The sequence below is a fragment of the Desmodus rotundus genome, chromosome 6 (genome assembly GCF_022682495.2).
Source record: "Desmodus rotundus isolate HL8 chromosome 6, HLdesRot8A.1, whole genome shotgun sequence".
Classification (NCBI taxonomy): Eukaryota; Metazoa; Chordata; class Mammalia; order Chiroptera; family Phyllostomidae; genus Desmodus; species Desmodus rotundus.
Window position 1 is genome coordinate 123,541,424 of NC_071392.1, and position 25,073 is coordinate 123,566,496.

Here is a 25,073-nt window from a genome sequence, read left to right on the forward strand (position 1 = left end):
GAGAACCAAAGCTCTCCTTGCCCCTAACAGGTGGAATAGCCCAACTCTGGAGCCTCGTGGAAGGCCAGGCACGTGGCACCCAAGTAGCGTGGCGAAGCCAACAGAACACTCACTTCTGGGATACAAAGTGATGAATAGATTGATGGGCCCTGACCCCAGAAGCTTGTAACTGCCTCCTATGCAGTGAGGCATAAGTGCACAAAATCCACAAGGTCTATAATGATAGAAGGACATTAATGTATTAATCCAAGTAGCCAGGAAAAAAAAAAATGAAGAAAAAAAGCACTCACTCTCCCTCTTCTGACCCCAACACCAATTCCAAGCTATTTAAAAAACCCTTTCACTATAGTGGGAAAGGTAGGCATTTCCCCTGAGTGGTCACAAACAATTCACCTCCACACTGCAGGCCATTGATCCAGTGGTGTTTATTCAAGCAGCATTCACACTTGCTGCTGAGTGACAAGGGGATCAAGGCCTCCAAGATGGGGCTCTCACAGCTCAGCTTCCCAGCAGCCCCACTTCAGATGAGTTTAGTGGCTGAAAAGACTCTGAGCTCTTGTTCTGTGCCCCCATTATCACTACCAGCAGCACAAGGCAGAGCTGCACTACGTAAACTCAGAAGAGGCCACACTGTTCCAGATTTTATACAAAAAATTTAATAAATATTACTTTTCAAAATTTATTGCCAGGAACAACACAAAGATGCATTTTTATGTTCATAACACTAAAAGGACAATACAAAGTATCTTCACGGTCTCAATTATGAACCAACAAAATTACTGTTTTATAAGCCTTTTGGATCTTAAACTTTGTGATAGCGTTTTGATTTCCTCACTTAAGGCAGGCAGTGTACTCTATGGCAAATCTAAACAGTGATCTTACTGGGCATTTTACTCTTCAAGTATTCAACTAGCTTATTAGAATACTCCCTAAATGCAGTAGATAACAACAAAAATCAAACCTACAGGGGGTTCGGTATTACATATGAATGGGGGGGGAATCAGAATTTACAAAATAAGACTGGTATGCTTCCAACTTCACACAATTAATTTGATATCTTTAATAATATTCGACCCCTCACATTTTGGCTACATTTAAGTCATAGCACAAGTTGTTCCCTTAAACTGCTGTGTAGCAGATAACCTGCCTCTCTCTTTTCAAGTCAAAAGCAGGAAAAAAAAAAAAAAAAGGTAACTATTCTAGACTAATTCTGAAACTGCCTTAGTCGGTCCTGAAAATGTGTTTTAAAGTGATACTATAGGAGGTGTTTTAAACATCTTGATGTTGGACAAAAAACCCCAAAAAACAAAAAAGATATACTCCACCAGTATTCCAGGCACAGAAGCCCATCTATTGTCTTAAAAATAAACCATTTTCAAACACCTTAGTTTTGGCTTATAGGCAACACGTAGTAAGAAAATAAGTTCAAAAAAAATAAAGCCATACACTTACAATGCTATCAAAAACCTTCAGTTCTAAACACATACATATAAATAAAAAGGAATGATGTTTTAAGGCTCTTGATTATTAAGTTAATAAATCAAATATACACAGTGATTAATAAAAAAATTATTTACACAACTATACAAAAGTCTACTTTTGACACATTTTTCCTCTTTAAATTCTTCATTTTACCAGCAACTGCCGACATCAAAGTCCCCCCTCCCCCAACAACAAAATACAATAAAAAAAAATAAATAATAAACTCATTTGTGATAGTTGCTGTGGTTCTGAGCTGCAAAGGCACTTTTCAAATACAGAACTACTTGTACGTCATCATAAAACCAATATACAAAAACAACGAGTCAATAAATATAAATAAAACTATGATCCTAAGACTGCATCACCATCGGGACACCTGGCAGAAGAAGCTCAAGGCCTAGGGGTGGGGCCTTCTGGGCGCCTGATCAGAGGCCTGTCGGCTGCAGGGACAGTGCACTATGGCACTTTGGACTGGTTTTTGCATAGCTCTGAGATGCAGCCCTCGATTTCCCAGGCAACCACAGAAACTACCATTGCCAGTGTAAGCCAGCTTGTCAAAACTTAAATTAACACAGGGATTCTAAGCCAACAACAGCCTCAGACCGGACTAGACAGTTAAAGAACTACAGCCCCGTGCGCCCGCGGACTCTACCTAGCAGGGGAGGTGGCGCCCGCCGTCTGCTATACGATGTACTCCACCCGGTTTAAGCTCTGGGCGCTCTCCAGGTCTCTGTTGTCCTGTTTGTTTGTCCAGTTTGGGTGTTTGGCAGGTGTGCCGTTGGGGGGTTTCTCCTCTCTGTCTACCAGCGTGTACGCCGGCTGCTTGGTGAACCGGGTTTTCTGCTGGTGCTTGTCCATGTCGTCCTCCTCTACCTCTGAGTTGTGTGTCCTTATTTTTGACATTTTGGAGTTTTTGTTCTCGTAGTCCTTGATGGGGACCGTGTTGGCCCCATGCTTCTCAATTGGGTTTTTTATCTGGTTCAGCTGCTCCCTGACGTTGTTGGTGGTGTTGTCCTCCGAGGCCGAGCGCGCGTGGCTGCTGGGCTTCCGCCGCTTCCGCACACACCAATAGAAGGCCGTCACCAAGCAACAGACCCACGCCACGCTGAGCACGGAGCTCAGCAGAGGGACCAGGAAATCTGCAAGGCAGGCCCCAAACACATTTCCTCTCTGAACGAAAGAGTACCAACAGTGCTTCTCCTGCCTGGAGTCCCTAAAAAGCAGCACCATGGGACCTGATCCTTTTCACAACTGCCTATTGTCAACTCACAGCTTGATTAGCAGTGCTGGGACCTGGGACCTTGGAGACCCTGACACTATTGTCCCTGGAGAGACTTGAGCAAAGCAGTAACTACAGATTCCCCAACTTCATGTGGGGAGAGCAGCGGTCTGGTTCAGTCAAGGGGAGTCTGGCGACTTAGGCAGCTCATTACAGGATCTGGTTTTCAGAATTACCAGAAACCGGATCTGAGCACAGACCACTTCCATGCCCCAAAAGGTCATGAGCCCAATTTCTCGCCTTGCTAGAACAATGATGCTTAAGATGGTCTGAAGGAGAGAGTCTGGACATACTGCAGGGCCTTCGAGCTGCCTATCACACCAGTGTCTCACGGTGCTTAGGAAGGGCTGTCACCCGACACCAGAACGCCAAGGCAGGCTTTGCACAGCAGAGCTCAAGGCACTGTGAGGCTCTGCACCAGGGCTTCACAAGGATCTAGGATCAGTGCATGCGCTACAGAGGGGCCTGCTTGTGAGCACACAGCCTGTTGGCAGGGGGACGAGTCAGGCCAACCTCTGCTCATCGCCATATGACATTGGTCAAGTCAACTGGCCTGTTTCCTCACCAGTGAAATGAGGGGGCAGGGGAGCTCCTTCAGGTAACTAACTGCCTGCCTGGTGGTTTTATTGGACAGTGTGATCCACTGTCCGATAAAATAATGAGATCCTTTTGGCACTCATTAGTGAAAGGGACAGTTCCCATCTGACACTCACCCGTTCTGTTCTTCAGAGGACGCCTCTGTACTCTCACTTCTGCAACCGCAGCGATAAGGGAGCTGTTTCCATCACGCTTACTAACAAGGTCTATAATTTTGTCAGTGATTTCCTTGATCGGGTTTCCATCGTCCCGTATGTCTTCAGCAGACTGGGGGTGGGGGGAAGAATTGTCAATCTGGAGGGTCAGGGAATACTAGCTTTTTCCTAGCGGCTTTTTTGAACAGTAGCTTTTTAAAAAATTTGATGTAACATTTTATTATTTTTTAAAAGTTTTTCAATTACAGTTTACATTATTATTTCGTGTGTTCCAGGTGTACTTTTATTCAAAATCACTTGACAACACACATAGGCCAAGCTCTCTTCTGAGGTATATTTGCTCCTGGCTAACTGAAGGTTGCTAGTTATCTTGCAATCAAATTAATTATTAAATATGAATAGATCTTATACTTACAATGGCCACGTGTATTTCATTGTTCGCAGAAGAGGAAGGCTCACAAGCTATGTAGATCGAATATTCAGCAGAAACATTCTTCAAAATATTCAAATTCCTCAATTCACTGCAAATGCGCTCTGTGGTAAGACCCTAGAACAATATTGAAAAGTCCACACATATGTAAGCTACTCAAAGAAAAAAAAGGATGATGTTTCCTTGGAAGTAGGTTACATTCGGGTTGCACTTTGCTCTAAGGCAGGAACTTAGGCTACAGAAAACTGAATCTTAGCTTCTAACAGTCCTGCCGTAGTACAAGCAGCCACACACCATTCCCAACTGAAAAAGAAGCTCCATACCGGGGACATCATCTCTTTGTGGAAGGTGAATGTGATGTTTGCACAGTTATCCTGGTAATAGGGGTCAGAAGTGCATTTGGTCTTCACTGGCTGGAGGCTGGAAGAGTGACACTCGCCCACTCCTGTGCAGGGGCGGACAAAACACTGGTCGTCCAGGATGGGGATGCAGCTCTGCCCACTGGGGCACTCGCTATGTCCTTTGTGGAGCAGGCAAGGTCGAGGGCCACACCAGACCTAGAGAGAGAGAGTCGGGAGCAGGCAGCTCAGGAGAAACGCCCATCAGCTATTGCAGAGTTCAGGTGACCTGCAGCAGCCCTCACATCCTACCTTTGAGCAGGCAATCCGTCCGTTCAGACACTGGCAGGTATTGCAGTCATCATCCCACCTGGCCCCGTCTGGTATCACACTCCCCATGGTGATGCAAGGCCTCCCTGAAACTGAGAGGCGGACACACGTGAGTGGAAGGACTTTCCTTTCCTGTAGACAGATCTCTCAATTCTTTACTCCCTCCCTGTTAGGAAATGATCACACCCGTGGCCTTTGTCACGTTATTAAGTTCCTTCCAGGAGAGGCAAGTATGCTTTCCTCCTATGCTGGCTTTTCACACGGCCTCATGACCTGCTTGGGCCAAGACAACAGGGGATGTGTTGTAAGCAGAGTCTCTCACAGCTGACTCGCAGAGCGCTCTGCCTCCCGAAAGCCTGCCATGTGCCACGGAAAGAACACGCCCCATGTGCAGCTGATGGCCCGGGAGGGTGAGGAGGAACCAAGAAAAACCTAAGCCCAACCTGCAGCACCTATCGCTCTGCCCACTCTGTGTACCCATGAATACAAGTAAATGCCTGTTGTAAGCCACGGAGTTTGGAGGTGGTTTCCTACACAGCTTAATTACAGCAAGGCAACAGCCACCCTGTTTTTAGGGGACCTCTCGGAGTTCCCCCTTCTCTGTTACCCCCACTCTGTGTCCCTGCTGTGTTCTCTCCCTGAGCAGTGTCTACTCCTGGTCCAAATGGTGACTGCAGTGACTGGAGCACCCACTGGCCCCACAGGACACACGGGAAGCCGGGGCCCGGCCCACGTACCTTCCTGGCACTTGGCACCACTGTGCCCTGGGGGGCAGACACACCGGTAGCCGTTGATCTCATCCACACAGGTTGCACCAAAAGCACAAGGTGAAGACTGGCATTCGTTTATGTCTGGGAGAAATGGAGTTCAAGTTTAGGCTCCAATCGGAGGCAGTGATGTCTTTCTAAGTTTTCACTGGCATTACATACAAACAGGAAGGCCTACGAGAGGTGTAAGGTTGACGAACTTTCATGCAGTCGGCACCCAAATAAAGAAACAGTATCAGGGCTCCAAAAGCTCTACCCGTCACTGCTCACCCCAGTCACCATTAGCTGGACTTTTAACAGCTGAGAATCATTTAATTTAACACTGCTACCTCCCAAAATAAGTTCCTTTTTCTGAGTGCAATTTATCGGAAGGGCTGGAAAATTTCTTTAAAAGGGTCAGACAGCAAACATTTTAGGCTTTGTAGGCCATGTGGTCCCTGTCACAACTACCCAATTCTTATCATAGCTTAAAAGCAGCCCTAGACAGTGTAAATGAATGAGCATGGCTGTATGCCAATAAAACTTTATTTATAAAAATAGGCAGCAGGCCAGATATGGCTCCCAGGCCATATGTCAACCTGACTTAGAAACATGAAATAGAAACGAGGCACCCCCATCCAGTGCTGGAGTCCACTCAGTCCCAGAATAGGGGACTGCAAACTCTAATAAAATTTCAAATAAGTTAGGGAAAAGACAGAAAAAAACAAACAAACACTACTATCGCTTTTGTAAAAGATACGGCTTACAAAAAACTAGGAGAAAAGCCTCAAAATAAAGAATAAAATGTAAGGTTCCTGAAAAACTGCATTGCCCGCCCCCATTTTTTGTTTTAGTCCTTCCACCAGCGCCTGATCATGCCTTGGGAAACCACAGCCCTAGTCCCTTCCATTGCTATTAGCTCTGTGCTCCACCAGCATAGCTGTGGTTAATGTCCACTTGCCCATAATATCGTATTAGTCATGGCGGAAAAGCACACTCTTTCCTTAGGGGCTCAGACTAGCTTAACTGTCAAGTTCTGGGCCTGGTGCTCTCTTCCCTAGAACAAGGAGGGCTGTGCCACCCATGGAAGGGCCAACAGGTACCTGAGGATCCAGCCAGCTGGAGGAGGGGGCAGGGATTACAGAGCTCTGCCTGGCAAATAAAGGGCATCATGGCCTTAATTGTTTGAAAGATGAAAACTCTCAGGCTGAGGGGTGATGTGGGGAAAATAAAGCTACCGCAGCCCTGGCTGGAGTGGCTTCAGTGGACTGAGTGCCAGCTGATGAGCCAAAAGGTCGCTGGTTCGATTCCCAGTCAGGTCACATGCCTGGGTTATGAGCCAGGTCCCCAGTAGGGGGCACACAAGAGGCACCACACAATGATGTTTCTCTCCCCTCCCTCTCTTCCTCCCTCCCTTCCCCTCTCTAAAAAAAATCTTTTATAAAAAATAAAAAAATAATAATAAAAAGCCACTGCAAACCCAGCTAGGGCCAGTCCTTACTTATTCTGCAGTCAGGCCCAGCAAAACCAGGGGCGCACTCACACCGGTACCAGTTGTCTCCATCCACGCACGTGCCACTGTTGTAACTAAGAAGAGAGCAAAAACCACCTAGGTTACCAACTTCCCTATCCAAGACATCGGCTGCCAGCCAATCCCAGGGAGCCTTGCCAGTGACCAGAGCAGCTCTTGCCCCTGGCCACACTCACCACTGCCCAGGAAGCTTTAAAAATACTGATGGGTCCCACCCCCAGAAGGTCTCATCTGACAGGTCCCAGCTGCAGCCCAGGCATTGGATCTTATTTAAAAAAAATAAATAAAAGCAAAAAGCTCCCAGGTGATTTGTGTGGGCATTGAAGGTTGAGAATCACTGCTCTAAATGAAGACAACCTGGCTAATTAAAGTGTGGTCCACAGACCAGCAGGATGGGCAGCCCCTGGGCGTTTGTTGGAAAGGCAGGGTCTGCAGCCCAGCCGACCTACTAAATCAGAACCTTCGTTTTAAACAAGATCCTGGGTGAGGGCCACGCATATTACAGCCAACAAGTGCTGGCTTAAAAGGTGGTCACGCTTACCAGGGATGAGGGCTGCAGTCATTGGTATCTGCAAAGTAAAAAGACAACTTAATAGCGAAGCAGTCTTAGCCCTGAGTGAAAACACCACCAATTTCCATAATACCTAAATGATAACATCGTAGTTAACACCAGCAAATGCACTTAAGACCCCTGCTCAATTGGAACCAGGCCTGCACCACACTTTGTTCCGCTCACCGTGGGACACATGTACACAGGAAGAGGCCCTGGCAGGGCTGGGGACGGGGTGTGAGAATGGAAGGAGACAGGCTGCTGGTCAGAGCAGAGCTGGGAACCAGACGCCATCTGTCTCCACTTATCTCCTTGGCGACTTTCTCATGCCCAGGTCAGGGCTGCATCCCATCAAGTCATTAGAACAGACCCAGGTGATGCAGAAGCAGACATCAAACAGCTATGTGCTTCTGGTTTCTACTTGAGTCCCTGAGGGTGTCAGGATGTGCTCCCGCAGCCCTCGGAGAGTTCCACGGGGTGGAGGGACACTCACTCTGGGTGCAGATGGGCCCTTCCCAGCCTTCTTTGCAGACACACGTGAAGGACTCGCCATTGACCACACAGGTACCCCCGTTATGGCAGGGGTTTGGCAGGCAGCTACTATTTCGGGCTGTAAGACAAGAGCAGAGACCACCCTCCCTAAGGATCCAAAAACAGTGTGAAGGGGCAAAAGCCAGCCAGGAAAGCACTCACAGGGAAGTGAGTGGGGCAGAAAGTTACCTATGTTACAGGTCGCTCCTTCCCAGCCTGCAGGACACATGCACTTGAAAGCATCCCCTTCATCATAGCAGGTGCCCCCATTGTTGCATGTGGCCTCATCACACTGGCTGTCACCTGGAGGAGGAACACCTCAGTGTGAGCTGAGCCCCTGGCCAGCTCCCCTCACAGCAGACAGACAAAGGGGTCCCAGGGACAGCATCCCAGTCAGCTACCACTTACGCGAGTGGCAGGTCTTTCCTTTCCACCCGTTTTTACAATCACAGTAAAAGTCGTTGACTAGGTCGCGACACGAGCCCCCATTGTGGCAGGGGTTCTGGCTGCAGTCGTTGATGTCTAGAACCAAAGAGCAGACCCCCAGCTGAACATGCACCCAGGACCCTGCACAACCCATGGGAGCCACGGGTTCCCTATGGTCACCCCCACCCCTGCTTTCCACCCCAAGTTCCAAGACCAGCTGAGGAATCCCTGGACTTTAACACCATCACACTTTGCAGGAGTGAAGGACCCCCAACCAGGTTACTTTTAATCCCACACAAGTTAGTGAAGTCCGGAGGCCTGTCAGTGCCACGAAATTGAAATCAAGTCAGGCAAAAATGACAACTGCAAGCAGGGACGTTTGTCATCCTAATTACACAGTTGGGTGCTGTAGCTCCTCGGCAGCAATTCCTTCCCACTGGCTGTCACCCACATTAACAAATACAAATAGGAGCCAGGCCATGCTGTCCCACTGCAGGAACAGCTGGGGTCTTCCTTTCAGAAATTTCCATGAAAACGAGAGGCTGCACAGATTGACCGCCCACGCCCACCCCGCCCTCCGCAACGCCAGGGCAGTCAGTCCCCAGAACACCAGACTCACTGGTTTCACAGTAGGCCCCCTCCCAGCCGTCACTACAGATGCACTTGTAGGAGTTAACACCATCGATGCAGGTGCCGCCATTTTTACAGGGGTTGCTCTCACAGTCATTAATATCTGAGAGAAAAAGAAAAAAGGCTGGTAAAGGAAGTACCAGTAAAGCTGGGCACTGCTCTATAAGCTGCCACCTGAGAAAATGCACTTGGCACCTCCAAATTCTCACTTCCATCAGGGCTGTGTCTCAAATTCAGCAGGCAGCCCACTGAGCAGGGCTCTCCTGAAAACACCACATGCACTTTATTAATGCCCTTACAGGCAAAGCTGCTCAGTGGGTGGGGAAGAAATTTCCACAGAAAGCAGGACCACCCAAACTACTGAGAGTCCAGAACATTCTAAAATGTGCCAAAGGCTCACAAGCATCAGCGATCTCGTAAGTTAAACACAGCTCAGTCTTAGATCCTAGATGGAACGGCAAGCCTCCACTCGTCTCGACTGAAACAATCCAGACTCGCACGCTCCCTGACCTGGGCAGAGGCAGGGAGAGGGTCTTACTTTCATGGCAGTACGTCCCAGTGAAGCCTTTGTTACAGTCACACGTGAATTTGCCTCCCGACTGACTCTTGCACTTCCCATGGGGGCCACAGACGTTCGAAGAGATATACCGCACCCCTTCAGGCGTGTCATTGGAAGCCATGGCCACCGTGCAGCTGTCAATCACTAGAAGACAGACTCCGGATCAGATTATGGCCACTGACCCATGAGACAGGGCGTTCCTGAGCCAAGGACACCTGCCAAGCCTGCTTTCCCAGACACAGGCACCTTTGGCTAATGAGGGGAAGGGATCAGGAGGCACCGCAGGGGCCCTGTCGCACTGTGACAGCACCGAGATGCCAGGCAGACTGACGTTTCTTAAGCTTATTGGTTTGTTAAAGGCATTTTCTCCCTATGTGGCTGAGAAGTCTCAATGTCTGTGGGCCCCTGTCATCCTGCCTTTCATATCTCTTTGGTAGAAGCTTGTGAAAGGAAGAAAAACCAGCTTTACTTCCTACTGTTCATCATGCTTAAGGCAAGGCTGATGGACAAACTTCTAGAACCTGCAAGACTGTGCCACCTCGGACAGCAGCCACAAGCTACATGTGGCTATTTATATTTAAATCATTTGAAATTAAATAAGAGTTGCCAGTTGTATTAGGCACACTCTAAATGCTCCTTTAGCCACACATGGCCTGTGGCTACCACACCTGATAGCACAGACATAGAAGTGCTGTCAGCTGCGGCTACCACACCTGATAGCACTTCCACCAGTTTTCCTAACAGTGCGGCTCTGGGGAATCTGCCTCAGCCTTGCAAATCAGCCCGCTACAGGCAGGGAATGCTAAAAGGAATTTCATTCTCTCCCCTGGGCTACCTGTAGACACGGTTGTCCCACCGGCAGACCCAACTCAGTTGCTTCCATGTGTTCCGACTTCCAAGAAGTCAGGTAAGGGGGCTTGATCTCCTCACCTACACTCTTCTGAGTACCAAGGAACAGTGACAAGTGGGGACAGAGGAGTGAGCTTTGGAGACAAGCCAGGAGCCTGGGGGAGGGAGGTACCTTCACAAGGGGTTGTGCGGCAGTGGTCTTTAAGGTGGGAGCAGTTCTTGCCTTCATAGTCTTCAGTACACTTGCAGAAATAGTCGCTGGCACGGTTGTAGCACTGGGCACCGTTCTGGCAGGGATTGGGCTCACAATAATCTATGTCCAGCTGCAAAGACCAGGGGCAGGGCAGTGGGAGAGGAAACAGTAAAACAAAGGTATGATTATAACATCTCTGGGGCAGCAGACACTGGAATCTGGCCATTTCGTCTATCTCAGAACACCCTGCATCATACACAGCTATGTCCCAGAGCCTCTCCAGTAGGCACTGGAAAAACAGGACTGAGAGAACTGAGTTGGGGGGTGGGGGTGTGAAATGGACAGGCCATGGACACTACCAAGAAAATCACTCCATATCTTTCCACCAGCATTTGTTTAGCAGAGATCCCTATTCAATGGGAGGTACTAGATTTCACAGAGACTCCAGACAGTCAAGAGTGGCGTGGGAGAAGGGAGGGAGGAGAGAAAAGGGAGGGGGAAATGAAGGAGGGAAGGGAAGAAGTGGGGAGAGAAGGAGGTAAGGGTGGAGAGGAGGTAGGATGAGGACTGGAAGGAGAGGGGGGGGAGCAGAAGAGACTCCTCCGTGAAACTTGGCCGGAGGTTCCAGCGCTGCTCACCTGACAGAGGTTTCCAGAGAAACCAGTGGGACACAGACACTGGAATCTGTTGATTTCATTCTGACAGTGACCCCCATTCAAACAGGGGTTGCTGGCACATTCATCGATGTCTCTCTCACAGTGATCGCCTGCATAGCCAGGTGGACAGATACAGCGATAACCATTAACCAAATCCTGGAAGAGGAAAAGGAGGGGGGAGAAACACATGCTTTTTTCTATGTATCCACAAACACAGAGCTTCAGTGGTTTAGCATGACTGTCGCGGTTCAGCTGATTCACTAAAATAGCCAAATGCCAAGCCTCTCAAAATGTGGGAGGAATTCCTGGTGCGTGCCTTCAAGATGACTCCCAGGAGGCTGGGGGTAACATGAGCCTGAGTGAAACTTCTAGAGACTCACTTTTCACCTGAATTTTTAAATCTCACAGGGTCACACCAATCTCAAATTGGTTGTCACTCATTAAGGTTTTGATTTAAGCAAAGATTTACATACCCGACAGGCGGCGTCATTCTGACACTGGCCAAGGCAGTCATTAATATCTGGAGGGGGGGGCGGGAAAAAGGTCATATTAAAGAGGTAATTTACATTGAAATTGGGCTTAATTGAAAAGCCTTCTCAGCTCAAACAGATAAACTCTCCAAATCAGATTTGCAGTGTGCTTCCGGTGAGATAAGGTAATTGCGCTGGGTGGGAACCCTCCCTCCCTAATTCCTCCAGACTGACTGCGCAGTGAAACTGCACATCATTGTTTTAGCCATCTTATCAGAATACAGCCATTTTACCAGCTAATGAGCCTGATAAAAGCCTGTTTTCATTTCAGCACTAATCACTCCTTCTTCTACAACACCCCTCTGTACAGTTCCTCCTTTTTACCACTGTAGCCCGCTATGGACTGGCAAACGCCTTCAACACGCAAGTTTCATGAAAATCAAAATCAAAAAATCACTCACTTATTTCACAGTTCTGACCCATCCAGCCTGGGAGGCAGTCACAGTAGTAGCTTGCAATTAGATTCTTACAGGATTTGGCATTGACACAAGGTTTGGCCTCACACTCATTTGCATCTGAAAGAAAATGAGGATGAGCAGGGAGGAATGGAGTTTCCCCCCACCCCCTACTGCTCCTCCCTCCCAAGAATACTGTCCTAATAGTTTGTGAAATAGGAGACATTTGAATAAGCTAAACAACAGATACTGGGTCCCCTTTATTTTGAACATCTGATCCCTCTTCCTAATCATTATCCAATAAGGAATGCTGATTGATAACTTTCTGGCTGCTGGTGAACAACGGGCCCCAACAGAAGTGCAGAAAGCCACCAGGCATTTCTGTGCAAAACCTGGCACAACCTAGTTGCTGGGATTTAAGTGTGGCAAAAAGAATGCAGACAGCTCATTCCTCATGAGATCATCCCCTTTTGGAACCCAGCTGAACACTCCTCGGACAGGCGATTGACATGGTTCGAGGAGTCCCACAGCTTTCCCACAGGGCCTAAAAGAGCTCGTCCATTTGCATTCAAGTGATTGCTCCCAGGCCCTCTGGCTGGACTCTAGATAATAAATTACTTCTTAGCATGTTGTGTGCAAGCTCACAGCGCTGGCCACATGCTCACCTTCCTTAACAGCTGTGATTATCAAAGCCACCCTTGGTGCAGGAACTTTCTTACCTAACTGGCACGTTTTGCCAGTCCACTGGGGCGGGCACACACACTTAAATCCATTAACCAAGTCCAGGCAGGTGCCCCCATGGGAACAGTTATTTGGAGAACAGTCGTCAATGTCTGTTTGACAAAAATTGGAGAGGGCTGGCAGTTTAATCTCAATCCGTTTGACAATTAAGATAATGTAACACCACATGAGGGGCCCTCACTGAAGAGCCCGACACCTGCTCTAAGTGACTGCTGTGATGACAGGCAGGCCTGATTTTAGCCTTAAATCCCCCATTGCCCCAGATCACTTAATCCCCAACCTAAGCAGGCAGGGAGAGGGCCAGCTGGATCCCCAGAGGATCAAACCTTTGGTTATTTTTAAAGAAAAGTTTCATCGTGGCTCAGAGGTAGCTAAGAGTTAAGGAAAAATAACTTCTTTACTGGTGGAAAACCTTATTCTTTGTACTTGTTCAGAGCTGTCCCAAAATAGCACACCTGGAGGAAGGGACTCCCCACTTCTGCCCTGGACTATAGAGGTCTCTTAAGCATTCATCCACTGCCCACTTATGAGGTGCCAGGCTCTCTCTGCAAATTCACTGAGTCTTCTTCACAAGCTGTTTAAACAGGGCACGGAGTGGTTATGTGGCTAGACTTCTACAAGCTGTTACGTGCAGGCCGTGGAGCCAGCCCAGGCCCTCGGACCCCAGAACCCGCATCCTGAACCCTGCTGCGCGCTGCGCTCGGGGTGCTGATGACAGTGGTTCTCAGGCCGGGCGGCACCTCAGAAACCCACAAACCTGTTAAAGGATATGGACTCCCCCGTTCCAAAGGGAAACTGCAGGGCACAGAGAACTGCACTGTCGAGCACCCAGTGGTTCTGACGTGCAGCCAAAGCTGGCAGGCATGGTGTCCCTCTTTCAGGCCACTTGCCACCCCCCCCTCCCCCCGTGACAAAATTCAGTATTGACAACCTCCCCTGTGGGGGGAGACTCCGTGATTCGATTTGGAGGAGGCAGAGCTCCGGGGAGTACATGCAAAGCTAGGAGCTATGCCATGAGCGAGTTTCTTCCAGTGGCAGACACATGTGCTCACTTAGTAGGGAGGTTGGGGCACTTCCAAGTGCAAAGGCTGGAAAGCTCAAGCCCGACTCCCCACCAGACTACCGATTGCATCCATCCCCTCCCTGCAGGACAGACCCTCACGGAGACCTCTCACTGGGCCGTGAGCCCAGGTATCTGCCCCAACCCCCTCAACACAATGACCCTCAAGAAAGGACACAAGCCAAAACCCGGACTTACTTGTGGAGCATGTGGGGCCGGTCCAGCCTGGAGAACACTCACACTCAAACCCCAGTGAGGTCTCCCTGCAACTGCCTCTGTTGTGGCAGGGATCAGAGAGACAGGCGTGCTCCGCTGCAAAAACCAGGATGGCAGTCAGCAAGGGATGTGGCTTTCGGCTACCCACACCTCTCTTCATACCCCGGTCCCCCACCTGGGCCACCAGCTCAAGGTTGTTTCAAAAAATAAAAGCAAGCCTGTGATAGAACCCTGCTGTGTCTAGGAAAGAAAGGAAGTCATCTCCCTCGCTGAGCTGTCTCCAGCCACATTCCAAGGCATCTCAGAGCTGGGGTCATGGCATCACAGAGTGCCTCCTACGCACACACTCGTCAGCATCACCCAAAACATGTGAGAGACTTGAAGGCAGTTTCAAAGACCCAAAGAACTGCTGAGATAGCAAGTCTTAACTTTGGAGGATCTGTTCATCTTTTTATGAGTCCTTTAAGTATATTTTTAAAGCCGAGTATACGAAAAAATTAAACAAGGGGATTTCATTCCGACTGGACCACTTACCAATCTCACAGTTGGGTCCTGAATAGCCCTCAGGGCAGGAACACTGGTATTTGTCAGGACCTGTGTTGCTACAAGTTCCCCGATTGAGACACGGCTGGTGAGTCCCGCAGTAATTGAGATCTGCCAAGGAGACCCCAGAGAAGTCGTTGGCTCAAAGATGTAAAAGGCTGTTAGCCCCATTCCTCTTTTAAAAACCGGAAGTTATAAATAAGTCATGGGACGTAACGCACAGCATGAGGAACAGAGTCAGTAACATTGTATTAACATTGTAAGGTGACAGGTGGAAACCAGACTTATTGTTGAACACCTAACTACTACTGTATGTCAATTATACGTTAATTTTAAAAAAGGAGAAAAAACCCAAAACAGAGCATTAAAGGCAAATTTTAAACAGATTCATGAGCCATAATAAAAAGCCCCTGCAAATATAAACAAAGAATAAAACCAAATCACCACCGTTTCACCAAGACCTCATGCTCCCTCCTGCACACCCCACCCTGCCGGTCCCGTCCCTGAGCGGCGTACCTTTGTCGCAGAGCTGACCGCCCCAGTTGGTCTCACAGAGGCACTGCCAGGGCTCATTACAGGTGCCGTGGACGCACCCCGGGTGTGGGATACATTTGTCACAGTACAGGCCCTGCCAGCCATACTGGCACCTGGGGAACAGAGAGCAGACCCTCCTTTAGTCTATGGAACACTCAGGGAAATCTGTGCCATTAAAAGATAAGGCTGCGAAGTGCTGGGTTTTTCTGTTTTGTTTTGTTTCTGGTGACAGGATGGTAGACTCTCAAGGTTTGTCTGGGGCTCCCTCTAAACAAACATTTTCATAGTTGGGCCAAGGTCCCCTCCTAGGGGACTCCAGACAAAAGGAGGGCTGTTTGGGGAGAGAGGCCAGTGTGGGACTGCCCTTCACAAAGCCACTCTTCTCAGGCTCACAGGAATGAGCCGAGGGTGGAATAAATCAATCCCAGGGCAGACCATAGAGGGGAAGGAAGGACTCTCGGGTGACAACAATAGCCATGTGAAAGTCTCCGCAAACGCCGCACTCTGGGCAACTTTTACACAGCAGCTTGGCTCAGCCCTTTGTCCAAACAGCAAGTCACGCACAAAAATGCAACAGGACACCAAGTGGAGCAGGAAACGGCCTCACGATGAGGCTTTATGAAATCAAACGAGAAAGGAAAGGGGCATGTCTTTTGGCAAAGGCAAGGGTAGGATCCCTGAACTCATTTCTGCAGGGAGGGTAAGGGAAGCAAGAGCTCTCAGAACCAATTCCATAGTAATTTATATCCCACAACTGTGGCTGCTTACGCTAATTTATTTTATAGTTATTTCTCACTTTGCCAAAAAAAAAAGAAAAGAAAAAAGAAAAAGGTCAACTCAGTTTATCTAGTACTGGGGAAGGGAGTTGAGTTACCTTTATAAGCGCCTCATTAATCGGACTCTTTCGAGGCCAAATGATGCCTTTGATCCCCAAACAAAAACACAAACAAACCTTCACCTGGGGTGGGAGAGAGGGCAGGGTCTCAACTACTCACCCCTCAAGTTTCAAGCCCTCTGAAACTCTAACTGCCTTCTCAAAAATCAAGCTTTCAAACAGGAGGGGGGCTGGGGGAAGGCCTGATGGTGGAATGAAGGTGGGGTGAGTGAGGAGCAGGGAAAGGCAAATATTTCCATAATGGGACCTAGGAAAAGCCTTGGTCAGAACCAGCTCCCCCACCCACGAGCTGCTCAGATGTAACTGGAAAACAAGCACCCCCCAGAAGGAAAGGCTTTTGGTTTCCAGAGAGCTGGAGGCAGACTAGCAAATCCTTGTCATGGGAAAATTATAGGGATCCAGCTAATAGCTAATCACCCACGCCGAGAATCAACTTAACCCCTGAGAAGACTGACTAACTGCTTCCTAACTTTGCCAATGAGCCATACACACCCCAATACAAAGAACCACCAGACTGTGTGGTTTAAAATTAATCTGACAGAGTATTCTGGTTTTTGTAAAATGAAACATCAGTCTAAATAACAAGTGACTCTTTAAAGAAGTGCAGTGAAATAAGTCATCTGGTAGAAATTTTTAAAGACTGAATACTCAAGTCAGTGGGAGGTGGGAGGACCCGCTCTATTAAAAATTGGTATTTTTACCTGAAAGACACTAAGAGGGAACTGATTTGGAAATAGCAATATTCTTATCATCTTCTTTTATTCCCTTCCAAATTAAGCATTGCTACACCTCTTCCATTTGTCTAATAAAAGCAAGAGGAGGCAGCTGAGGACCCAACCTTAGCTCCTAATTAATGAGAGCTGGATCCCCAAAGCATAAAAAAGGAACCACAAGAGTCCACGGATGACTTCAAAAGAAAACAAATAAAAATACTGACCCTAAAAGCGGCATCAGAAAGTCATCCAGTTTAATACTATATGATTAAGGTTCTCGTGAGAAATTGAAGTGACTTTCCGCATATGATGATTCGTAATTAAGTTTGATATTATTGGCAGGCTTGCAATGAAGCAAGCCTGTGGGCCCCGGAGAAGGACTCTTAAGTCTACTTGGGAACCACAAAACCAGTCCAGTTTTCTCACGTGGAAGGAAAAAAAAACCACCTCTCTAATACATAATCCAGAAGACAACTTACAGGTAACTTGCCATTCAACTATTTCTGGTGCAGGACACAACCTGAACTTCCTCAGCTAGAAGGTTCTGTTTTGATTTTCTTTCAAGGCAGCTAGATGGGTTGCGAGACTATGCAAATTACGTGTGGGAAAGTTGCACCTTAAGTAAATAAGGGCACTGGTGCGTGTCTGGGCAGGGAGTGGGAGGTGAGACTTCGAAAGAGAAAAGGCTAAATTCTGGAAACAAAGCCTGTTGTTCTGGCTGGGAGGGCCCTCCCCTGAGCAGCAGTGTTTATTCTGATGACGGTAGCAGAAATCGCGGCTGGCCTCCCAGATGCCCATCTGAGCGCAGAGCAGGACCAGAATCGCTAACAGCGTGGCTGATCTGACTTTCTCCAAAACACACACCCCTAATTACGAAGGGTTAAAGGAGGTGGACACGCCAGCTCCACATTCGACAGCAATGCTGTTAAGTGCTGCAGTCAGCCGTCACCACTGGGGTTAGTATGCAAACCCCCTCCGCCTTCCAGAAGATAACCTTATCTTTCTGAACTGTAGGAAGAGACAGTTTTCAGGTCAGCCTGTTTTTCTTTTACTTCCAGCTGCCTTTGTTCCCACTTCAGCTTCCAGGCTCTAAGCCCGGTGCTCCCTGCTGCGTGAACAGGGAACAGATGCAGCGGTGGGGTCGCAAAGGCCACAGATAACTGTCAAGCAAGCAGCAGTCCTCAAAATCTACTGAGCAGTCACATCATGTGGCTGGCTCCTCAAGATGCAGATTCCTGGGCCAAACCCAGAGTCTGAGATTCATGGCTTTGTGGGGGTGGTGCCCAAGAATCTGTGTCTTGACAGTTTCCTGGTTAATCTGGGGAATTACATTCAGGACTACTGCAGTTTGGGGAACAGTGATGCCCAAGGTATGGTCTCACCAGCAACAGTAGCATCGCTCAAGGAGCTTGTTGGAAATTCAGTGACTTGGGCCCACCCCAGACCTATGGACTCAGGATCTGCACTGTGACAAGAGCCACAAGTAACACCGGTTTGAGATACACTGGTTATTATATGTGTTGTAAGCTTTCCTTGGCTCAAACCAGGGTAGCTCTGAGGGCAAAGTAACAGGCCCAAAGGACCCAGTTAATGTCACTTTAAATCTGCTAATCCTTAAAATACGGAAGAAGGCAAATTGTGAGATTGTGTCAAAATGCCACAACAGCAACAATATTTGCTAAAGCAAGTCTTTCCCAAATCAGTATAATGTACATTTCAAAAAGTTCCCAAAACTGTAATCATGAAGCAGTCGGGTAGGTCTCAGTTTGGCTTCTGCATTGTCTGGGACCATAAAAGAACAGACTTCAAAGGCCAGCAGCAAAGTCTACATTCATCAGGCTCAACTGACAAGATTCCAGTGCAGCCATTAACCTCTCAGCACCGGCCTGTCTCCCGCCTGCAAAGGGGCCAGGAGATTGTACTAATCCCATTCTGAAGAATGCTCCGCGTTCCCCCATTGATGGGAAAAGTGGGGGAGGGTTGGGAGACAGAAAACCCGGGCGGGGGCGGACACAGACGCAAAGAAACATACCCACATCCCTCCATCCAGTCCATTAGCACATTAAGGGGAAGATTACAAAAAAACGTGTTATCAATTTACAGAAGAGTTAGTATATGAAGTCACTGACTGTGCCCACAAGAGCTTCCTTTTTTTCTATGAGAGAAGTGTGCGCATTCCACTGGACAGCTGGTATAATTTAATAAGCTTCAGATGTGCCTAATTGAATTTTAAGCTTTCTTGTCCTCCAAAGAAACGTATTCACAACAATAAAGTCAGTCCCCTTTCTTACATTAAAAAATATATATATATTATTATTTAAAATAACAACAAAAAACCAGTTTAGTCATTTACCTGCAGTCACCTGGGAATTTGCAAGACCCATGCTTGGGACTACAGCCCTGTCGGCAAATAGCTGTAAAAAACACAGAAGGAGTACATCAGTACACTGCCCGTTCTGGCCGGCCCCCACGTGAGAACGGCCTACTACATTAAGCCCACAAAATCCACGATTTTAAGAGATCTCATATCAAGTCCATTGTAAGGCGAGGAAGATGGGAGGTGCCCAAATAACAAACCCAGCTTTAAACTTCAAGGCCACGCTAGAAGATCCTCAAAACATGATACTGTTTGGGGACAAAAATGCAGGGAAGTTGATGGGGGAAGGGGATCTTCATCCAGTCTCTCTACACAATAGCTACCCTGCTTCCTCGTTAATTCCCACCCTCGACCAAAGGAAAAAAGGAGGCGTAATCCTTCTTTATCTCACCCACTCTGTCCCATCAGGGCAGAGTTCAGATGAGCCCCAGCCTCCTTGATGCTCCCCCAAATGCCTGGTGTCTCAAAAATCCCCTGGGACTAACAAAGAGGACCAGGCTGCCTTCATTAGGCTAATTCAGCAGCTACCCCAAAGTATTCTCACAAAGCAATCCTGCCTCCTTTATTTTAAAAAATAATTTGAACACACATAAAAAATACCAGCTAAAACTGTTAAAGAGTTTTTAAAATGCCAACTACTTAAAATATATTTAATCAATTCCGTCTTTCATTTGGATCCCAGAAATGCCATCCTTTTAAAACTCTTATCTCATTATTTAAGAAAACAGTACTAGCCTAGGACACCTGCAAATTACTCTGACTGCCCCCCACCACAGTTCTGATGTTCATTTTTAATGTGAGTTTCTTAAAAGAATTTATCAAATTATGTGAAACAAGCAGAGTACATTAATATCCATGAGGGCCTATTATCGTTAACTAGAATTACCCATCAATTTGCTATGCCTTGAAATTTTGTAAAGGTATAAAGACCACAGATAATTGTGGATATCTGCGAATGTGATAGTTCACTGAATTCTAGGAGAGAAGGGGCTGGCAGTAGGCAGCACACCCAAAAGCTTATACTGGCATACCTCGTTTCATGCACTTCTCTTTATTGTGCTTCACAAGTGTGGGTGTTTTTACTTTTTTTTTTTTTTCCACAAATTGATGGCAAGATCCTTCATCAGCAAAAAGATTAAGACTGGAATTATTGCAATACTCGATGTATTGTGGTGGTCTGGAACCAAACCCCAATATTGCCAAGGAAGGGTTCAACTCTACACAAGCACAAAGGCTGCAGCCCACCACCACCCCCGCCCCCTCAATGCCACAGCCCCACAGACTGCCCAGTGAAAGTCTGCCTTAAGGCCACCCCAAGCCCCAGGGCTGTCATTTCCTACAGGGTCATCTGTTCACCTGGTGTCTGTTCAGGTCAGTCCTTAGAAGCAGAGCTTGAGAAGGGGACTCAGTACAGGAGGAAGAGGGAGAGGGCAGCAGATGGGATGGTGGTGGTAGGAGCTGAGCAAGGGCATGGCCTCAGCTGGAGTCTGGCTTCCGCCTGATCCCAGGGAAAGCTCTAGAGCAAGAACTGTAACAGATTTAAAGCAAAGGGGCCTGGCCTTTGCACCCCCACGGCAGTGATTCAGACCGAGCTGGAGGGACAGGGCATGGAGTAGCTCCTGTTTGGCCAATAATGCTCTAGAAAAGGAGCAGCTGTGAGCTGTTAGCAGCCAACCCTAAGAGCAGCTGGAGGCTAGGGCACAGAAAAAAGCCACAATCTCACCCCACCTAAGATAGCCACCTGAAGGCAAGGGGGGTGGGGCAGGTGAGAACTGGACACCAAACTCAACCATCAGAGCTAGTTAACCCATCCGGCATACACCCACACACCTTTGTTACACTCGGGGCCCATCCAGCCTTCCATGCAAGTTTTGTTGCCATTCTGGTCACAGGCATAATGTCCAAAGAAGTCATCTCTGGGTCGGCAGAACTTATTGCAGCCGAAGCCATAGTAATAGTCATCACAGGTCACACGGATCTGGTACTCAAAGTGGGCAACCCCTGTGTTCTGCTTTAGGGTCTGCCACTGCCGGCTGGGGTTTATCATACCCGAGTGAGAAGCTTTTTCAATAATGCTGTCAGGTTCTAGAGACAAAGAACAAGATCAATTAAATTAACATTCACATCAGAGGCTTCTTCCCTGACCATTTTTGGCTACTTTTTATAATAGATGCACAGGGTACAAAATCCAGACAGTACAAAAAGGGCAGAAAATGAAAATCCTGATCCCCACCATTACCATGTACCCTCTTAATGGGTGTATAGTATTTCACTGTCTGGAAAGACAATGAAATAATATACCCAGTCCTGACATACAGGCAATGAGGTTGTTTTGGCCTTTAGCTATTAAGCAAAGCCACACGAACATTCTTGAATATATGCCCGTCTGTGTGGTTCGATCAGTAAGAAATATCCGAGAAATGAAAGTGCTTGACTCAGAAGTCACGCACAACCCCAGACAACCCCGAATTACCAAGAATGAATCCTGTCAATTCGACCGCCCACCAGCACAGGAAACTGTTTCCCAACCTGGTGTTATCACACTTTCTGATCTTTGCCTCTTAGGTGAAGAACTCTCTCTCTTGTAATTAGCATCTAAGTGACAGTGAACACCCTTCCACGTGCTTACAAAGCTATTTATCTATTCCTGTTAACTGTCACCTGTTTCTCTTCTTTATCAAGTTTTCTGCGGCACTGTTGGGCACAGTGATTTGCAAAGGCTCTTTATACATCATAGGCAGTAGCCCATCATGGAATGCTGTTCCTATAGAAATTCCATTATTCCAGGTCAAGGTTAGCAATCTCTCCTCTGGTTTTAAGAGTTTTGTGCCTTGCTTTAGAAACAATCTACTTCCCAACTCTTCACTGGAGTCAAGAAGTAAAGTTATGTTTTCTAAAAATTATAAACTTTAACACCTGTTTTAAAATATCGCTGATTTTTACATTATTTTATTAAGATTTTATTTTCAGAGAGAGGAAGAAGGAAAAACACCAATTGGTTGCCTCTGGCATGCTCCCAACTGGGGACCTGGCCTGCAACCCAGGTATGTGCCCTGACTGGGAATCGAACCAGCGATCTTTTGGTTTGCAGATTGGCGCTCAATCCACTGAGCCACACCAGCCAGGACTTTACCACCTTAAGCTGACATTTAAATAGCAGGACTAAAAACTTGATGTACTTCACCTTTTACCTTTTGCCCAGAGAACAGATTAAAAAAAGGAACTCACCCCAGTTTTTAGATAGATTGGGGGGGTGCAGTTTGAGAAAAGTCACAATCCTTAAACAGTGCCTAGTGAGGAAAAACATCCCAAAGCCCAAGCAGCTCTCTGGAGGAATGGAAGTGGTTCCCTGCCCTGAGGCCACTTATAATCTAGAATCAGACAGGTACTAAAGCAGCTCCAAACACCAGGTGCCAGGAGTCCAGGGGAGGGATGTGAAAAGGCAACAAGGCACTAAGTCAGCACCCCAGCCTGGTCTTGTTTGTTTTCTTAAACCTGCCAGCCCCAACCCTTCACCGCCTTGTCAAATTCAAGGCCACCTTGGAGAGACTGTGTTAGGGCCTACTTGCAATGTCTTTGTGATTCTTACCCACCCACACCCCTGTTTTTCCAGGCCCAGGGCCTGTGCTCACTTACAAGCCTATGCAAACCCTACAGATGACCAGAGGAGGAGGAATGCCTGAGTGGCTCCATCCACACTCCACTTCCAACATCGCCCCAGTGTTCACCCTCTGGGTTTCTTTAACTGTCGTGTGGGCAAGACAAGCCTTGAACAAGCCCGCATACCGGCAGACTTACACCCCAGCACGCAGAACACCACTTGCTGAAAACACTTTACCAACTTAAGTTTTACAAATAAACACCGGCCAAAGAATGACAAAAATGTCCCTCCACTAACTGTGTGTTTGCTCTGCTGGTTCAATTAAAAAGTGTAGTGAGCTATTACCATGTGATTATGAGCTACTAATAAATGAATTACTTAAACACACTCACCATGGCTCAAAGGCTCCAGCTTCTCTCAGGCAGGTATTAACAATAACCAATTCAGACAGGCACAGGCTGACATGCCATTTTCAACAGCTTAGTCATTTTCAATGGGTTAGTATGCTTTCCACTAATTTCCAGGAAGAAATGCTGTGAAGCAATTATTTCAGACTCCTCGATGGGTCTAGGAGATCTGTATAACTCACTTCACACCTGTGTGACACATGTTTCCTAGCAGCTGAGAGGCACAGTGTACGTGACATGCTTTCTGGCTTCTGGTTTACAGAAAGCAAGATTGCTGTCTGCTTCTTCTAAACCGCCCGAATCACACTTCCTATCAGCTCCGGGCACTATAAATGTATCTGGGGTAGTTCACTTGATAGTCAAACTTCATGACTGAAACAGGGTTATTAACCAAGGCTTCCTGCCATCTTCAACTGCATGAAGGTGGAGCATGAAGCACCCACAACAAGCCAAGGAGGAGGTAAGAAGAGGCGAGTCTGAGCATAGCCCCAGGACCTCGCCAACCCACAGACCTAGACAGGGCAGGAAAACCTGGTCTTGAGAACGCCTGTTCTCATTTACCTACCTATGGAACAGGACAAGAAACTGGAGCCTTTTGCTCCTGGGCAGAAAGATAAATTTGTGCCCTTCTACACTGCAGTCCTAAAATGTAATAGAAATGACTTCGGAGGGCTGATGTCTGGAGGCCAGCAATACTTTCCAACACATGAACAGCACTTGGGTTTCGTATGGGCCAGGCCCTACTCTTGAGGGTTCACTGCAGAGCTGCTGTGAGAAGGGATCCTCTGTTCCAAAACTCAGCATTCTCCCTCTGGTCTGAAGCTAGGATGCCTGCAACTTGTTTGGGCCCAGAAGAGCTGCCAGCTCTGTTTAGGTTGCTATAAATCCCTCAGTGTCTGCCTTCGTGGAGGACAGTCCCTTGGGAGGAACAGAGGGTGGAAAGAACGAAGAGTAAAACATTCCGGGCAGAGCAAAGGGCATGTGCAGAGACAGCAGGCATGAGAATGAGGACAGAAAAGTGACTGGTGGGGTGTGACTAGAATATAAATACAATGGATGACAACATGGTATGTAAAGATGGAGCTGGCAGGGAGACAAGGCTGGGCTCTGCAGCTCTTAGTAAAGGTAATAAAACACCATGCTCCACAAAGACCAGGACGGCAGGAGAATGGAGAAGGCACTGGAGGCAGACCAGCGTAGATTTGGACTAATTCAGCCACTACTGTGAGAGTTCAGGTGTGAGCAGAGGGCGACTTGGACCAGTGCAGGGGATGGTGAAAGGCAGCAGGATTCTAGTGCCGCCTTGGAGAGGAGGTTTCCAGAACTTGGAGATGGATGAAATAAGGATGTTGAGGGAGAGAGAGAGGTACATAGGATGCCCTCCAGATTTGTGTCTTTCAGTGCTCGTGTTCAAATGCTGATACCAGTCATCCATAAAGGGTCCTAGGCAGGACCTGCTTTTGGAGAGAGAAGATGTCAAATTTGGTTTTGAATGTGAATTCAATAACTTGGAAATGCCAAAGGAGGCTGAATAAACAAGTAGATAAGGCACTCCCAGCAAACCCTCACCTTCCTCGTTGGGGTTCACAAGTGAACTTCAATGACCTGCAGACCTTCTATAACTGTGTGGTACCCCCCCTCTCTTCAAGAGTAGAGGTCACAAAGCCCTACCCCCAACCCCAAGTCCTCCTTGTGCCCTTCCAGAGAGCTGGTTCTACCCCCAGCAACAGATGAGCTATTCCCCAGAGCTCCAAAATGGGGCTACCCCAAAATGCATAC

At 47.7% G+C, this 25,073-nt stretch overlaps 1 protein-coding gene across 1 annotated transcript in view; it reads right to left on the bottom strand.

Moving 5' to 3' along the window:
• Positions 1 to 407: 407 nt before the first annotated feature.
• The window catches only part of JAG1 (jagged canonical Notch ligand 1), a 35,855-nt gene continuing 11,189 nt past the window's right edge, over positions 408 to 25,073 (bottom strand). The window contains exons 4-26 of the mRNA XM_053926641.1: positions 21,117 to 21,371; positions 19,263 to 19,323; positions 15,284 to 15,414; positions 14,759 to 14,878; positions 14,207 to 14,320; positions 12,927 to 13,040; positions 12,214 to 12,327; positions 11,756 to 11,802; positions 11,265 to 11,438; positions 10,606 to 10,756; positions 9,564 to 9,728; positions 9,015 to 9,128; positions 8,378 to 8,491; positions 8,159 to 8,272; positions 7,932 to 8,048; positions 7,430 to 7,457; positions 6,859 to 6,944; positions 5,349 to 5,462; positions 4,594 to 4,703; positions 4,267 to 4,500; positions 3,929 to 4,060; positions 3,475 to 3,625; positions 408 to 2,621 (exon numbers count right to left, since the gene is read on the bottom strand). Coding sequence (XP_053782616.1) covers positions 2,164 to 2,621; positions 3,475 to 3,625; positions 3,929 to 4,060; positions 4,267 to 4,500; positions 4,594 to 4,703; positions 5,349 to 5,462; positions 6,859 to 6,944; positions 7,430 to 7,457; positions 7,932 to 8,048; positions 8,159 to 8,272; positions 8,378 to 8,491; positions 9,015 to 9,128; positions 9,564 to 9,728; positions 10,606 to 10,756; positions 11,265 to 11,438; positions 11,756 to 11,802; positions 12,214 to 12,327; positions 12,927 to 13,040; positions 14,207 to 14,320; positions 14,759 to 14,878; positions 15,284 to 15,414; positions 19,263 to 19,323; positions 21,117 to 21,371 — 3,218 coding nt within the window. The 3' untranslated portion in view covers positions 408 to 2,163. The remainder of the gene's footprint in view (positions 2,622 to 3,474; positions 3,626 to 3,928; positions 4,061 to 4,266; positions 4,501 to 4,593; positions 4,704 to 5,348; positions 5,463 to 6,858; positions 6,945 to 7,429; positions 7,458 to 7,931; positions 8,049 to 8,158; positions 8,273 to 8,377; positions 8,492 to 9,014; positions 9,129 to 9,563; positions 9,729 to 10,605; positions 10,757 to 11,264; positions 11,439 to 11,755; positions 11,803 to 12,213; positions 12,328 to 12,926; positions 13,041 to 14,206; positions 14,321 to 14,758; positions 14,879 to 15,283; positions 15,415 to 19,262; positions 19,324 to 21,116; positions 21,372 to 25,073) is intronic.